The sequence below is a fragment of the Pelophylax lessonae genome (genome assembly GCF_965119305.1).
Source record: "Pelophylax lessonae genome assembly, chromosome: 1".
NCBI lineage: Eukaryota > Metazoa > Chordata > Amphibia > Anura > Ranidae > Pelophylax > Pelophylax lessonae.
This window is the reverse complement of record NC_138768.1, coordinates 351,295,123-351,309,307: the sequence shown is the minus strand read 5'-3', so window position 1 is coordinate 351,309,307 and position 14,185 is coordinate 351,295,123. Positions and strand designations below refer to the sequence as shown.

The window sequence follows — 14,185 nt, the reverse complement described above, 5'->3', positions numbered from 1 at the left end:
TGTGGAACTGTGCAAACGGAACCGCCTCAAAAAGGTAGATCCCATCAGGCCCAGCACCTGCATGCAAGTCCTGAGAGATGAACAACTGCTGGACAACAGAAGTCGAATGGCATCCTGCAGCTTTTGGAGCTTGTCCAGCGGAAGAAACACCCTGGCTGAGGCCGAGTCAAGAGTCAGACCCAGATAGTTCAACTTGGTGGACGGAATCTGAGCTGACTTCTGGAAATTCAAAGTCCAACCAAGTCCGCACAGTGATATCCAGGTTGTCCTTTAGAGCAGTCGGAGACTCTGCTTGCAGAAGAAGATCGTCCAGGTACCCCAGTACAATTCTAATACCAGAGCCAACACTTTTTTGAATACCCAAATAGCTGAGGCGAGACCAAAGGGTAACGCCACAAATTGATAATGCTCTTCTCCCACGGCAAAGCGGAGGAAGTGCTGATGCTGACATATATAGGGATAAGGAGGTAAACGTCTTTGATATTGATAGAGGCCAGAAAATCCCCTTGATGAAGGGATGCCACTACCATACAAATGGACTAAATTCGGAACTTCTGTACCCGCAAAAAGCGGTTCAGGGCTTTGAGGTCCAGAATTGGACAAACTTTACCTTCCTTACTGGGAACTGTAAACAGGTTTGAAAGAAAAACCCGAAAACATTCCAAGTTCGGAACCGGCACAATCACCCCTTGTAGTAGCAAATCTTGTACCGCCCCGAAGAGGCTATGCAGGTGTTCTGGGGACAAACACAGGTCTTGAAGGAAAATACCTCTCTGAAGGAAAAGACCGAAATATGATCTTGTAGCCGGACCGAATGAACTTGTGGACCCACCTGTCCTGAATCAAAGAGGTCCATGTGTCCAGAAAAAAACAAAAACATCCCCCCACCCCAGATACGGATGAGGGCACCCCTTCAGGCAGAAGAGGGCTTGTCTGCAGGTCTGGAAGGACCTACTCTCGGCTTACCAGGCCAGGGCCTCTTGGAACCTCTGGAGACTGTCCTATTGGATTTGGATCCTTTCTGTTGAGACCCTGAGGGGCGAAAAAGCCGATTATGAGCAGAGAAAAAGGGACCACGTCTGTGACGAGACTCCTTGACCCTGGAGGCCTGCATGAGGAGAGCACTCTTACCTCCTGTGACTCCCTTAATGATTTCATCCAGAGAAAACCCAAACACTTGATCCCCCAAAAGGGGGAGATCCGATAAAGTCTTTTTGGAAGCTTGGTCCGCAGATCAGCATTTCAGCCATTTCATGCGCCAAAGGACTACAGCTTTCGCGGACAGCCTAGAAACTAAGGGAGCTGCATCCAGAGAGGCATCACAGATAAACGGTAACCCCTGGATCAACTGGTCCACCAGCTCCGCAAAGGCAGGGGGGAAGTGGTTCCCCCTCCAGATCTTGGCGCAAAAGCTTAGCCCCCTCCGTCAAGGTCTGGGACACCAAGGCAATGGTGAACACCGGCCTGAGGACCGAACCTGCCATAGTATACATGTGCCGGACCAAGGGCTTCACTTTCCTATCAAAAGGGTCCTTAAAAACCGGAGACTCCTCCACCATAATTAGAGTGGATTTGTTCATCCTGGAAACCTGAGAATCCACCACAGGTGGGACTGTACACTTTTTTAACATGGACTCTTCAAAGGGGTACCTTCTAGCGAAACGCTTAGGAACCACCACATTGCATTTAGGGCAACCCCACCGATTCGTGATAATTTTGTCAAAATAGGCAGGAAAGGGAAAAACCTTTGCCGCTTTTGAGGATTTTCGGGTACCGAAGGTAACCAGCGCATCCGAGGCTCTAAAAAACATGCATTTGACTGCCCAATCTGATCCTGGACAGGTATGGCCACCCCCTGGGGGGAAAGGAGGGGGAGCAAGGTGTAGGTAGATGGGGGTGGTCCACAGGGGACTCCGATATATTGGAGGGATGCTGTGTGGGAAGGAGGGGAACCCGGGGGTCCAACCATCCCAGGGAGGGGCCCACATCCACCCTGACAGGCCATCATGGAAGGGGGGGGCACTACTTACCATACCATGGAACCGGGTGGGTACCGCCACAGGCAGACTACCTCTCCATGGGAAAAGGGGTGCTGCGGGCCAGGAGGCACGCTGGACTCAGGCCTGGACCAGGTCATATGCACCCTCGTGAGACATTTAACTCGCAGGCCAGCCCCCGTCCAGTGGGGCTATGTCGCGGCCGACCTAGCGCGGAGGTCTGCATGTGCTCGCTGGCCGGACTTGGAAGACCTTAAGAATCTAGAATATCCAGTCCATCGCTCAGTCCAACACTTAATTGTAGTTTTCACAGTAACATAAAAGAATAAAAGTGGAAAAAAATCAGTTTAAAAAAGAAAAAATGCTAGGACCAGAGATCCCAGCAAGAAACTAGGTCCTTACTCCTGAGCAGGCAGAAAAAAACCAAATGCTTATAGCAGGAAGTGGGAGTATACCCCCTGGGACTGCCACATAGGCGTGGTAAAGCTTTTTCCTGCCTAGTGTCCTACTCCTGTAAGGGCAGCATAACTCAATGGTCAAGAAGATTGTCCGTCAATGAACGAAAGAGAAAATAAATTATGCAGGTCTACTCAGAATTGGTATTTTGAAATTTGATTATTTACTGAGAATTACTGAACTACATGGCATTACTTTATTAAAGCACATCTTCAGTACTGGAGAAATTGACAAACCAAACAGGACATACCTGGGAAAGGCAAGCACAACCTACTATATTACTTTACTCTACTTATTTAGGATATTAAACCCTGCCCACGCTTACCAGCTAAGCCAAACACATTATCATTAAGCTCATTCAATTTGCAGAAGACCTTCTATAAAGTGTTCAATTTGGGGAACAGTGGCTTCAAAATGATGGCGTTGCTTCCACAATCTATCTTTGCTAAGCTATCACAGAAAACAGCATACAGTTGTGCTCATAAGTTTACATACCCTGGCAGAATGATTTCTTGGACATTTTTCAGAAAATATGAACGATAACACAAAAACTTTTCTTTCACTCATGGTTAGTGTTTGGCTGAAGCCATGTATTATCAATCAACTGTGTTTACTCTTTTTAAATCATAATGACAACAGAAACTACCCAAATGACCCTGATCAAACATTTACATACCCCAGTTCTTAATACCGTGTATTGCCCCCTTTTTCATCAATCACAGCTTGAAGTCTTTTGTGGTATTTGTGGATGAGGCTCTTTATCTTCTCAGATGGTAAAGCTGACCATTCTTTCTGGCAAAAAGCCTCCAGTTCCTGTAAATTCTTGAGCTGTCTTGCATGAACTGCACATTTGAGATCTCCCCAGAGTGGCTCAATGATATTGAGGTGAGGCGACTGAGATGGCCACTCCAGAACCTTCACTTTATTCTGCTGTAGCCAATGACAGGTCGACTAAGCCTTGTGTTTAGGATCATTGTCATGTTGGAATGTCCAAGTACGTCCCATTCACAGCTTCCGGGGCTGATGAATGCAAATTTTCCTCCAGTATTTTTGAAAACATACTGCATTCATCTTGCCATCAATTCTGACCACATTTCCTGTGCCTTTGTAGCTCACACATTAACAGTAGGAATGGTGTACTTTTCATCATAGGCCTTGTTGACTCCTTTCCAAATGTAGCGTTTATGGTTGTGGCTCAGTTTTGGTCTCATCACTCCAAATGACATTGTGTCAGAAGGTTTGAGGCTTGTCTCTGTGCTTTTTTGGCGTATTGTAGGCGGGATACTTTGTGGCATTTGCATAGTAATGGCTTTCTTCTAGCAACTCGATCATGCAGCTTATCTGTCTTCAAGTGCCTCCTTATTGTGCATCTTGAAACAGCCACATCACATGTTTTCAGAGAGTCCTGTATTTCACCTGAAGTTATTTGTGGGTTTTTCTTTGCATCCCGAACAATTGTCCTGGCAGTTGTGGCTGAAATTTTAGTTGGTCTACCTGACCATGGGTTGGTTTCAAAAGAACCCCTGATTTTCCACTTCTTGATTAGAGTTTTAACACTGCTGATTGGCATTCTCAATTCCTTGGATATCTTTTTATACCCCTTTCCTGTTTTATACAGTTCAACTACCTTTTTTACGCAGATCCTTTGACCATTCTTTTGCTTTCCCCGTGACTCAGAATCCAGAAACGTCAGTGCAGCACTGAATGAAAGATGCAAGGGTCTGTCAGGAGCCCAGAAACTCATTAACCTTTTATACACACACTAATTACAAGCAAACAGATCACAGGTGAGTATGGTTACCTTTAATAGTCATTCAAACCTCTTTGTGTCAACTTGTGTGCATGTTATCAGGCCAAAATCACCAGGGTATGTAAACTTTTGATCAGGGTCATTTGGGTAGTTTCTGTTATCATTATGATTTAAAAAGAGTAAACACAGCCGATGGACAATAAATGGCTTCTAAATAGAATATCTACGCCTATCCCTGGTGCAGCAAAAGACAGGGGCGTAATACAATAAGGAACCATGTGCCACGTCCTGAATGTCAGAATTACAAAAAGGGGGAAGAATAAATGGACTTTGAAGGCACCGTAATAAAAAAAACAACGCTTTATTTTAGATAAGTATTAAAACCACAAAAGTATGTGTCGACCGATCAACATGGGCGAAATCCATTGATCAGAGGATACAAATGATAGGTGAATGGGGAGGACCTCACCACCTAGGACATACAATACAACAAACAATACAAGATTGCATTTGAATAATATACAAGGGAAAAGAAGGGCGCTATACGCTGCACACAGGCCGCACCACGGTGCAGGCAACGCAGAGCGTCCTGTACAATACAGTAACAGCTTCCAAAAGGAAGTAAACCAATATGTCCAATTGCTCTACATGTTTCGCCTGGTGTTCAGACTTCATCCGGAGCGGTTTGGAACATAGATTCCATAGGAAGATGTTGCTGGAGCCAACCAAAAGGCACCAGGAGGATAATAAACCAATCTTGTAATTAGTAATCACGAGGGGTGATCTGTTGAGGCAGCTGGAGGAGCACGCACTGCTTATGGCCAATTAGAAAGGTATCAGGTAATCACAATATAGAGTATGCCTGTCCCATACATAACCGGGCATAGGGCATAGGGTAAAATAGCAGGCAGTTCCTCCAAAACGAAAGCAGCATGCAGCGCGTCCTCCAGATGCTCCTCAAAAGCGCAGATCAGTGACCCCCGGATGGGGAATGACCACCAATGCTGCTTTCGTTTTGGAGGAACTGCCTGCTATTTTACCCTATGCCCTATGCCCGGTTATGTATGGGACAGGCATACTCTATATTGTGATTACCTGATACCTTTCTAATTGGCCATAAGCAGTGCGTGCTCCTCCAGCTGCCTCAACAGATCACCCCTCGTGATTACTAATTACAAGATTGGTTTATTATCCTCCTGGTGCCTTTTGGTTGGCTCCAGCAACATCTTCCTATGGAATCTATATTCCAAACCGCTCCGGATGAAGTCTGAACACCAGGCGAAACATGTAGAGCAATTGGACATATTGGTTTACTTCCTTTTGGAAGCTGTTACTGTATTGTACAGGACGCTCTGCGTTGCCTGCACCGTGGTGCGGCCTGTGTGCAGCGTATAGCGCCCTTCTTTTCCCTTGTATATTATTCAAATGCAATCTTGTATTGTTTGTTGTATTGTATGTCCTAGGTGGTGAGGTCCTCCCCATTCACCTATCATTTGTATCCTCTGATCAATGGATTTCGCCCATGTTGATCGGTCGACACATACTTTTGTGGTTTTAATACTTATCTAAAATAAAGCGTTGTTTTTTTTATTACGGTGCCTTCAAAGTCCATTTATTCTTCCCCCTTTTTGTAATAAATGGCTTCAGCCAAATACTAACCAGAAGTGAAAAAAGTTTTTGTGTTATTCATATTCTCGGAAAAATGGCCAAGAAATCAAATTCTGCCAGGGTATGTAAACTAATGAGCAGAACTGTAGAAACACATTGGACTAGATCTTATAGACAACACTTCCAAAATTTACCAAAACCTCAAAACAAAAACAAAAAATCAAGTATTTAGGCTCCCAACCCTACCCTGAATTTCTTTACTAACAAATAACTATATATTCTACGGCCTCTTTCACACAAACGATCCGATCAGATCCGCCTGTCAGTTTTTCAGGCGGACCTGATTGGATGCTCCATGCATCCCTATGGGGCAGCGGGTGTCAGCAGAGACATCTCCGCTGACAGCCGCTGCCATCCGCATCCGATCCTGTCCGTGAAATCCGGACGGATGGAAACCCTATTTTCCATCCGCCCAGGGGATCGCATCGGATGGGATCGGATGAGAGCGGACAGGCGGCCCGCTCTCATCTGATTCCCCCATAGAGAGCAGCGGGGCTCTGACACCTCCCTCTCCACACACAGAGCGGAGAGGAACCTGTCACCTGCCTGCTCAGCGGGGATCAGTGTATTGATCCCCCGCAGAGCAGCACGGAGTGAAAGGAGCCTACATGAGTTAGTAGCTGAAATAAACATACCATGGTAAACAAAATAATAAACTGTATCAATGTTAATAAAAATGGTTATAAACACACAGCACTGTTGTGTTGCGTAAAAACAAACAGTTTCTTACTTTCCATTGATCACCCCATCTGGGTTTAGCATTGGAACAATTTTAAAAATATAGGATTCCCGTAGGTTCTGTGCAGTCACACTGTTGCCCATAAGAAACTCCAGAGTCCCTTTCATAACCCAACTGGCATTGGTCTCCCCAGGATGAACTCTGGAAGTCAGGAAGATGTAGGGACGGTTTCCTACGAAGAAAAAAATAATAATTATGTAGCCATACACTGATGTAATACACACACCCCCCTGCAGTCATTGTCTTGTTCCTGCTCCAAGACAGCAGACACCAGAGTGCATTTGCCTGCGCCTGATCATGGAACGTATAAGCTTAGTGAAATGATAAGATTTAAAATAGAAATTCAGTCATTCCCTTTTTTTTTTTTTTTGATTCAGGAAATTTCACTTTACTTTGTGTTATGTCATTGAGACAAGACAAGTATAATCTCTACAATGAAGGGACAGAAAGCAAAAGAAGTACTTTTATTAGGAAGAATAGAAAGGGTTAGCACACTTCTGATAACAAGCACGCCTTATGCCAACCTCTGGCCTTCACAGAACAGAATATCTGGTTTACATACAAGTTCATCATTCTATATATTACATATGTGCATTTTATTTCATCTTGTAATCTGTAAGACTAGCGCAGGGACGGAATGGGCCGGGGGGCAGGGTGCCAATTGCCCCCCGGGCCGATCTGATGCCCCCAAAAAAGGCCTCCGCAGCCCACCCTGCTTTACTCACACATGAAAGTAACCATGTATTAGTGCACCCCCAACTCACAACCCGGCCAAGGCCCATTTTACGTTGTGCCGCCACTGCCACTGGTTGCTAGGACCGCCCGGCGTCTAGCAACAAATGACGTCACGTCACCTGACCTAACGCAGAGCGAGCCTGAGGCCTCAGCATGTAAAGCAGAAGAGGATTTACCTTCTTACTCTTCCTCCGTTCCAAGTGGTTTAACTCCACCCACCTCCTCCATCATCTCAGGTGGCATGGTCAGAGGGAAGGTAGGGGAAAGATCTGCCAGCACTCGAGAGCTTTTTTTCTGGTCTGAGGTAAGGCTGACTGAGTGCCTGGGATGGATCATGTGTGTCATGGGGAACCAGGCACTGCAGAAAGACCCATACAAAGAGCAGGGGTTCATGCTGGGACTTGTAGTCCTTTACTTTTGGGGGATGTGCTACACCCTCCCCCAAACTAGTTAAGGACTACAGGCCCCAGCATGAACCCATGAGATATAAGGGGTTCATGCCGGGACTAGTAGTCCACCTTGGGGGGTTACAGCTTTAGATCTAATGGGTTCATGTTGGGACTAGTAGTCTTTAACTTTTTTTTTGGGGGGGGGTCACATCCTTAGGTCTCAGGGGTTCATGGTGGGACTTGTAGTCCATCACTTTTGGAAGGTATGCACTCCCAAAAGTGAAGGACTGCAAGTTCCTGCCAAACCCCTTTAGAGCTGAGGACATGACACCCCCTCCCAACTAGTGAAGGACTACAAGTCCCAACATGAGCCCCTGAGATCTAAGAATGTGACCCCCAAAAGTGAAGGACTACTAGTGCCAGCATGAACCCCTGAGAGCTGAGGACATGACAGCCCCCCAACTAGTGAGGGACTATAAGTCCCAACATGAGCTCCTGAGATCTAAGAATGTGACCCCTTAGAACTCACGGGTTTATGCTGGAACTTGTAGTCATTCACTAGTCGCACGGGGGGGGAGGTCAGGTCTTCAGTTCTGAGGGGTTCATACAGGGGTTTGTCTGCACTGCCTGAACTTTAGTTCCTGAGGCCATGGTGGTACAAGTCCCCCAGGGGCCCTGGAGGGCCACATTGTCCCCACCCATTTGATCATGGAAAACCTTAGACTATTTTCCCAGATCCATCACTCTGCCACCACCGGCTCTACTTCTCCACCACTCACGATCCATCACTCTAGTACCACCGGCTCTAATGCCCCACCCCACCACCACCACGATCCATCACTCTAGCACCACCGGCTCTACTCACCCATCCCACCCCCACCACCATGACCCATAACTCTGCCATCACCGGCTCTACTCCCCACCCCTCACTACCACAATCCATCACTCTGCCACCCCGGGCTCTACTCCCCACCACCACGATCCATTACTCTGCCACCACTGGCTCTAATCCCCCACCACCACTATCCATCACTCTGCCACCACCAGCTCTACTCCCCCACCCCACACCACCACGATCCATCACTCTGCGACCACCGGCTCTACTCCCACACCACCATGATCCATCACTCTGCCACCACCAGTTCTACTCCCCCACCCCAAACCACCACTATCCATCATTCTACCACCACCAGCTCTACTCCCCCACACCACCATGATCCATCATTCTGCCACCACCGGCTCTACTCCCCTACCCCACTACCACCTACAATAATTATGCAGTATTTTGTGGGTACAAGTACGGTAGACTGTGTACAGTTCACCGCTTCCCGACTGCCCCTCACAGATATACTGCTGTAGGGTTGCCATTCTATGCTGGTTTATAGTTACATAGTACATAGTTACATAGTAGGTGAGGTTGAATAAAGACAATAGTCCATCCAGTTCAACCTGTGTAGGTGTGTGTGGCTGTAATCATCTAACATAGCCCTTAATGTCCTGATCCTTGAGATGTAAGTCTAAGAGTCTTTTGAAAGCCACCATACTACCCGCAGAAACAACCTCCTGTGGTAGACAATTCCACAATCTTGTAGCCCTAACAGGTTAAAACGCTTCTCCTCTAATCGCATTGTATGTCCTCGAGTCCTCATGCAATTCCTTCGAATGAACAGCTTTTTTTCTAAGCTGAGATCCCCATTAAGATATTTATAAATTGCTATCATGTCCCCCCTCAGACGTCTCTTCTCCAGAGAGAATAAATCGAGCGATTGCAGCCGCTCTTCATAGTTAAGGTCCTCCAACCCCCTAATCAGTTTAGTTGCCCTTCTCTGGACTCTCTCCAGCTCCAACACATCCCTCCTGAGGACTGGCGACCAGAACTGGACAGAATACTCCAGATGTGGTCGGACCAGAGTTTTATGAAGTGGAAGGATTATAGTCTTATCTCTGGAATACATCCCTTTCTTTATGCATGCTAATAATCTGCTGGCTTTGGCAGCTGCCGCTTGACATTGCATGCTGTTGCCTAATCCATCATCGACCAAGACTCCCAGATCCTTCTCCATTTTTGATTCCCCCAAGGGTTCCCCTCCTAACGTGTATTGTGTTTTTATGTTTTTAGTCCCCAAGTGCAAAACCTTACACTTCTCCACGTTGAACCTCATTTGCTATGTCGTTGCCCACTCCGTAATTTTGTCCAGGTCATTCTGTAGGATATCTGCTTCATGCTGTGCAGTTATTGCCCTGGCCAATTTTGTGTCATCTGCAAAAACTGATAACGAATTACTGATCCCGTCCTCAATGCTGTTTATGAAAGAATTGAACAAGGTTGGTCCCAGGACTGAGCCCTGGGGCACCTCGCTTACTACCTCAGACCAGTCTGCACTGTTTGTATGCACTGTTTATTACCACCCTTTGGACACGGCCTTTTAGCCAGTTTCGTATCCAAGAGCAAACCCTGCTGTCGATACCTGCAGACCTTATTTTATAAATTAAGCGGTTGTGGGGAACTGTATCAAACGCCTTAGCGAAATCCAAGTACACCACATCCCCTGGTCTGCCCCTGTCTAGCTCACAGCTCACCTCCTCGTAGAATGTTAAGAGATTGGTTTGACAAGAACGCCCATTTGTAAACCTGTGCTGGTTACTGCTGATGATGTTATTGTCTTTAGCATACTCTACGATATAGTCCCTTATCATCCCCTCCAGAAGTTTACATATTATTGATGTCAAACTAACAGGCCTATAAATTCCCGGGATATGCCTCTGGCCCTTTTTGAATATCGGAATCACGTTAGCCTTCCTCCAATCCCCTGGTACATCTCCTGTCCTAATACTGTCAGCAAAGATCAGGAACAGTGGTCTAGATATAACCTTACTGAGTTCCTTGAGTACTCTCGGATGTACGCCATCCGGGCCTGGTGATTTGTTTGTGTTAAGTTTATCCAGCCTTTCCCTGATTTCACCCTCTGTTAGCCATAGTGGCAAGTCCTGTGTATTACTACTAACCATACAGTCATGGTCAGTGTACCCCTCCCTTTCCTGTGTAAAGACTGATGAGAAAAAATCATTCAGCACGGTTGCCTTTTCAGTGTCCTCTGTAACCATCCTCCCATCATCGTTAATTATGTGTGCAATATGCTCTGCCCTAGTGTATCTGTTATGTGGCCAGTGCTTCTGGGTAGAGTTCCCGCCTGCCGCCCCGATTGTTGGGACCCACTGATTGGCTCAGTGATTCACAGAGGAGAGCTCTGTGTTGGTAAACAGCACAGAGCTCTCTACACTGACAGTTGATCTTGCTGTTTTCTTATTCCCTGCAAAGCAAGGAAAAAACATCAAGATCGCTTAGTAAAGGCAGCACATAATACACACATTAAACATAGGCACACAGTTAACCCCTTAATTGCCCCGACATGTTAACCCCCCTTCCCAGCCAGTGTTATTAGTACAGTGACAGTGTATACTATTAGCACTAATCATTGCATTAGTGTCACTTGTGGTGTCATGGTCAGTTAGTGTTCCTCCCACTCAAATTGCCCCGCCACACTTTTACAGTCCTATTATAAGTCGCTGATTGCCGCCATTACTAGTATAAAAAAATATTTCCAGGATATATCCCATTATTTGAAGACGCTATATATTTCACACAAACCAAATAATATAGTTATTGGGATTTTTTTTTTACCAAGGGAATGTAACAGAATACATTTTGGCCTACATTTATGAAGTTTATGAATCATTTTTAAATGGATATGTTTTATTGCAGAAAGTAGAATTTTTTTTTGTTTTCAGAATTTTCTGTTTTTTTAGTTTATATGTTAAAAAAAAAAAACAGTGGTGATCAAATTCAAATACCACAAAAAGAAAGCTCTATTTGTGTTAAAAAAAAAAAACAATTATATAAATTTAATTTGGGTACAGCGTTGCATGACTGCACAATGGTCAGTTAAAGTAGCACAGTGCTGAATAGGAAAAAATGGTCCATCATGAAGGGGGTAAGACCTTCCAGAGGGCAAGTGGCTATACTATATTTAGGCTTCAGCCACCTCAATATTCAGCTCATTTTTACCAAAGTGTGCTCCCGTCCTCCAAGTTCAAAATTGGGATGTATAACCTTGACAACCTGTTTTAGCTAATTTGAATGTTTACATTCTATACCAGCTTGAGGCATCTGTCCCGTGTATGTTTTGTAATAAAAACTGGCGTGTATTTGTGTATCTGTATGGGGGGGGGGGGGCTGACAGCTGTAGTGATTCAGCGCTGCGATGGACATCTCCTTGTGCTGTGTGAGTTTATCCCTCTCTCTTTCTTCCTTCATGTTCTCATCCCCCCCTCCATCTTACTTCTTCCCTTTCTCCTCCCTCCCCCTCCCTAATTCTTCCTCCTCTCTCTTTCTTCCTCCCTTTCTCTCCCCCTCCCTCTTTCTTCCTCCCTTTCTCCTCCCTCCCCTCCCTCTTTCTTCCTTCCTTTCTCCTCCCTCCCCTCCCTCTTTCTTCTTCCCTTTCTTCTTCCCTTTCTCCTCCCTCTTTCTTCTTCCCTTTCTCCTCCCTCTTTCTTCTTCCCTTTCTCCTCCCCTCTCCTCCCTCTTTCTTCTTCCCTTTCTCCTCCCTCTTTCCTCTTCCTTCTTCCCTTTCTCATCCCTCACCTCCCTCTTTCTTCCTCCCTTTCTCCTCCCTCACCTCCCCTCTTTCTTCCTCCCTTTCTCCTCCCTCCCCTCCCTCTTTCTTCCTTCCTTTCTCCTCCCTCCCCTCCCTCTTTCTTCCTTCCTTTCTCCTCCTCCCTCCCTCTTCTTCTTCCCTTTCTCCTCCCTCTTTCTTCTTCCCTTTCTCCTCCCCTTCTCCTCCCTCTTTCTTCTTCCCTTTCTCCTCCCTCTTTCTTCTTCCCTTTCTCCTCCCTCTTTCTTCTTCCCTTTCCTCCTCCCTCTTTCTTCTTCCATTTCTCCTCCCTCTTTCTTCTTCCATTTCTCCTCCCTTCTTCTTCCCTTTTCCTCCCTCTTTCTTCTTCCCTTTCTCCTCCTCCCTCTTTCTTCTTCCCTTTCTCCTCCCTCTTTCTTCTTCCCTTTCTCCTCCCTCTTTCTCTTCCCTTTCTCCTCCCTCCCCTCCCTCTTTCTTCTTCCTTTCTCCTCCCTCTTTCTTCTTCCCTTTCTCCTCCCCTTTCTTCTTCCCTTTCTCCCTCCCTCTTTCTTCTTCCCTTTCTCCTCCCTCCCATCTCCTTTCTTCTTCCCCTTCTCCTCCCTCCCCTCCCTCTTTCTTCTTCCCTTTCTCCTCCCTCCCCTCCCTCTTTCTTCTTCCCTTTCTCCTCCCTCCCCTCCCTCTTTCTTCTTCCCTTTCTCCTCCCTCCCCTCCCTCTTTCTTCTTCCCTTTCTCCTCCCTCCCCTCCCTCTTTCTTCTTCCCTTTCTCCTCCCTCCCCTCCCTCTTTCTTCTTCCCTTTCTCCTCCCTCCCCTCCCTCATTCTTCCTCCCTTTCTCCTCCCTTCCCTCCCTCATTCTTCCTCCTTTTCTCCTCCCTCTTTCTTCCCCCCTTTCTCCTCCCTCCCCTCCCACTTTCTTCCTCCCCCTCCCTCTTACTTCCTCCCTTTCTCCTCCCTCTCTTCCTCCCTCTTCCTCCCTTTCTCCTCCCTCCCCTCCCTCTCTCTTCCTCCCTTACTCCCCCCTCCCTCTTTCTTCCTCCCTTTCTCCTCCCTCCCCTCCCTCTTTCTTCCTCCCTCCCCTCCCTCTCTCTCTTCCTCCCTTTCTCCTCCCTCCCCTCCCTCTTTCTTCCTCCCTCCCCTCCCTCTTTCTTCCTCCCTCCCCTCCCTCTTTCTTCCTCCCTTTCTCCTCCCTTCCTCTCTCCCTCTCACCCTCCCACTTTAGCTCTCTCTCCATCCCTCCCTCTCCCACCCTCTCTCTCGTTCTCTCTCTCCCTCCTCAGTCTCCCCCCCTTTCCCTCTCTCCCCCTCCCTCTCCATCTTTCTCCTCGCTCGCCCCTCTCTCTCTCTCCCTCCCCATCCTCCATCTCACTCTCTCCTTCTCTCTTCATCCTCCCTCTCACTATCACTATCTCATTCTCTCTCATTTGTCTTCCTCCTCCCTCTCACTTTTTTTCTAATTGTTCCTCCCTTTCTCCTCTCTCTTTCTTCCTCCCTTTCTCCTCCCTCCCCTCCCTCATTCTTCCTCCCTTTCTCCTCCCTCATTCTTCCTCCTTTTCTCCTCCATCTTTCTTCTTCCCTTTCTCCTCCCTCTTTCTTCCCCCCTTTCTCCTTCCTCCCCTCCCACTTTCTTCCTCCCCTTCTCCTCCCTCTCTCTTCCTCCCTTTCTCCCTCTTCCTCCCTCCTTTTTCTCTCTCTTCCTCCCCTCCTCCCTCTCTCTCTTCCACCCTCCTCCCTCTCTCTCTCTCTTCCTCCCTTTCTCCTCCCTCCCCTCCCTCTCTCTTCCTCCCTTACTCCTCCCACCCCTCCCCTCTTTTTTTCTCATTC

General features: G+C 47.0%; 1 protein-coding gene across 2 annotated transcripts in view; it reads right to left on the bottom strand.

Annotated features, from left to right (window-relative positions):
* AGTPBP1 (ATP/GTP binding carboxypeptidase 1) overlaps nucleotides 1–14,185 on the bottom strand; it is a 295,080-nt gene that overhangs the window by 77,806 nt on the left and 203,089 nt on the right. For both annotated transcript variants that reach the window (XM_082261111.1, XM_082261112.1), the window contains one exon: nucleotides 6,602–6,782. In XM_082261111.1, the coding sequence (XP_082117237.1) occupies nucleotides 6,602–6,782 (181 nt within the window). The remainder of the gene's footprint in view (nucleotides 1–6,601; nucleotides 6,783–14,185) is intronic.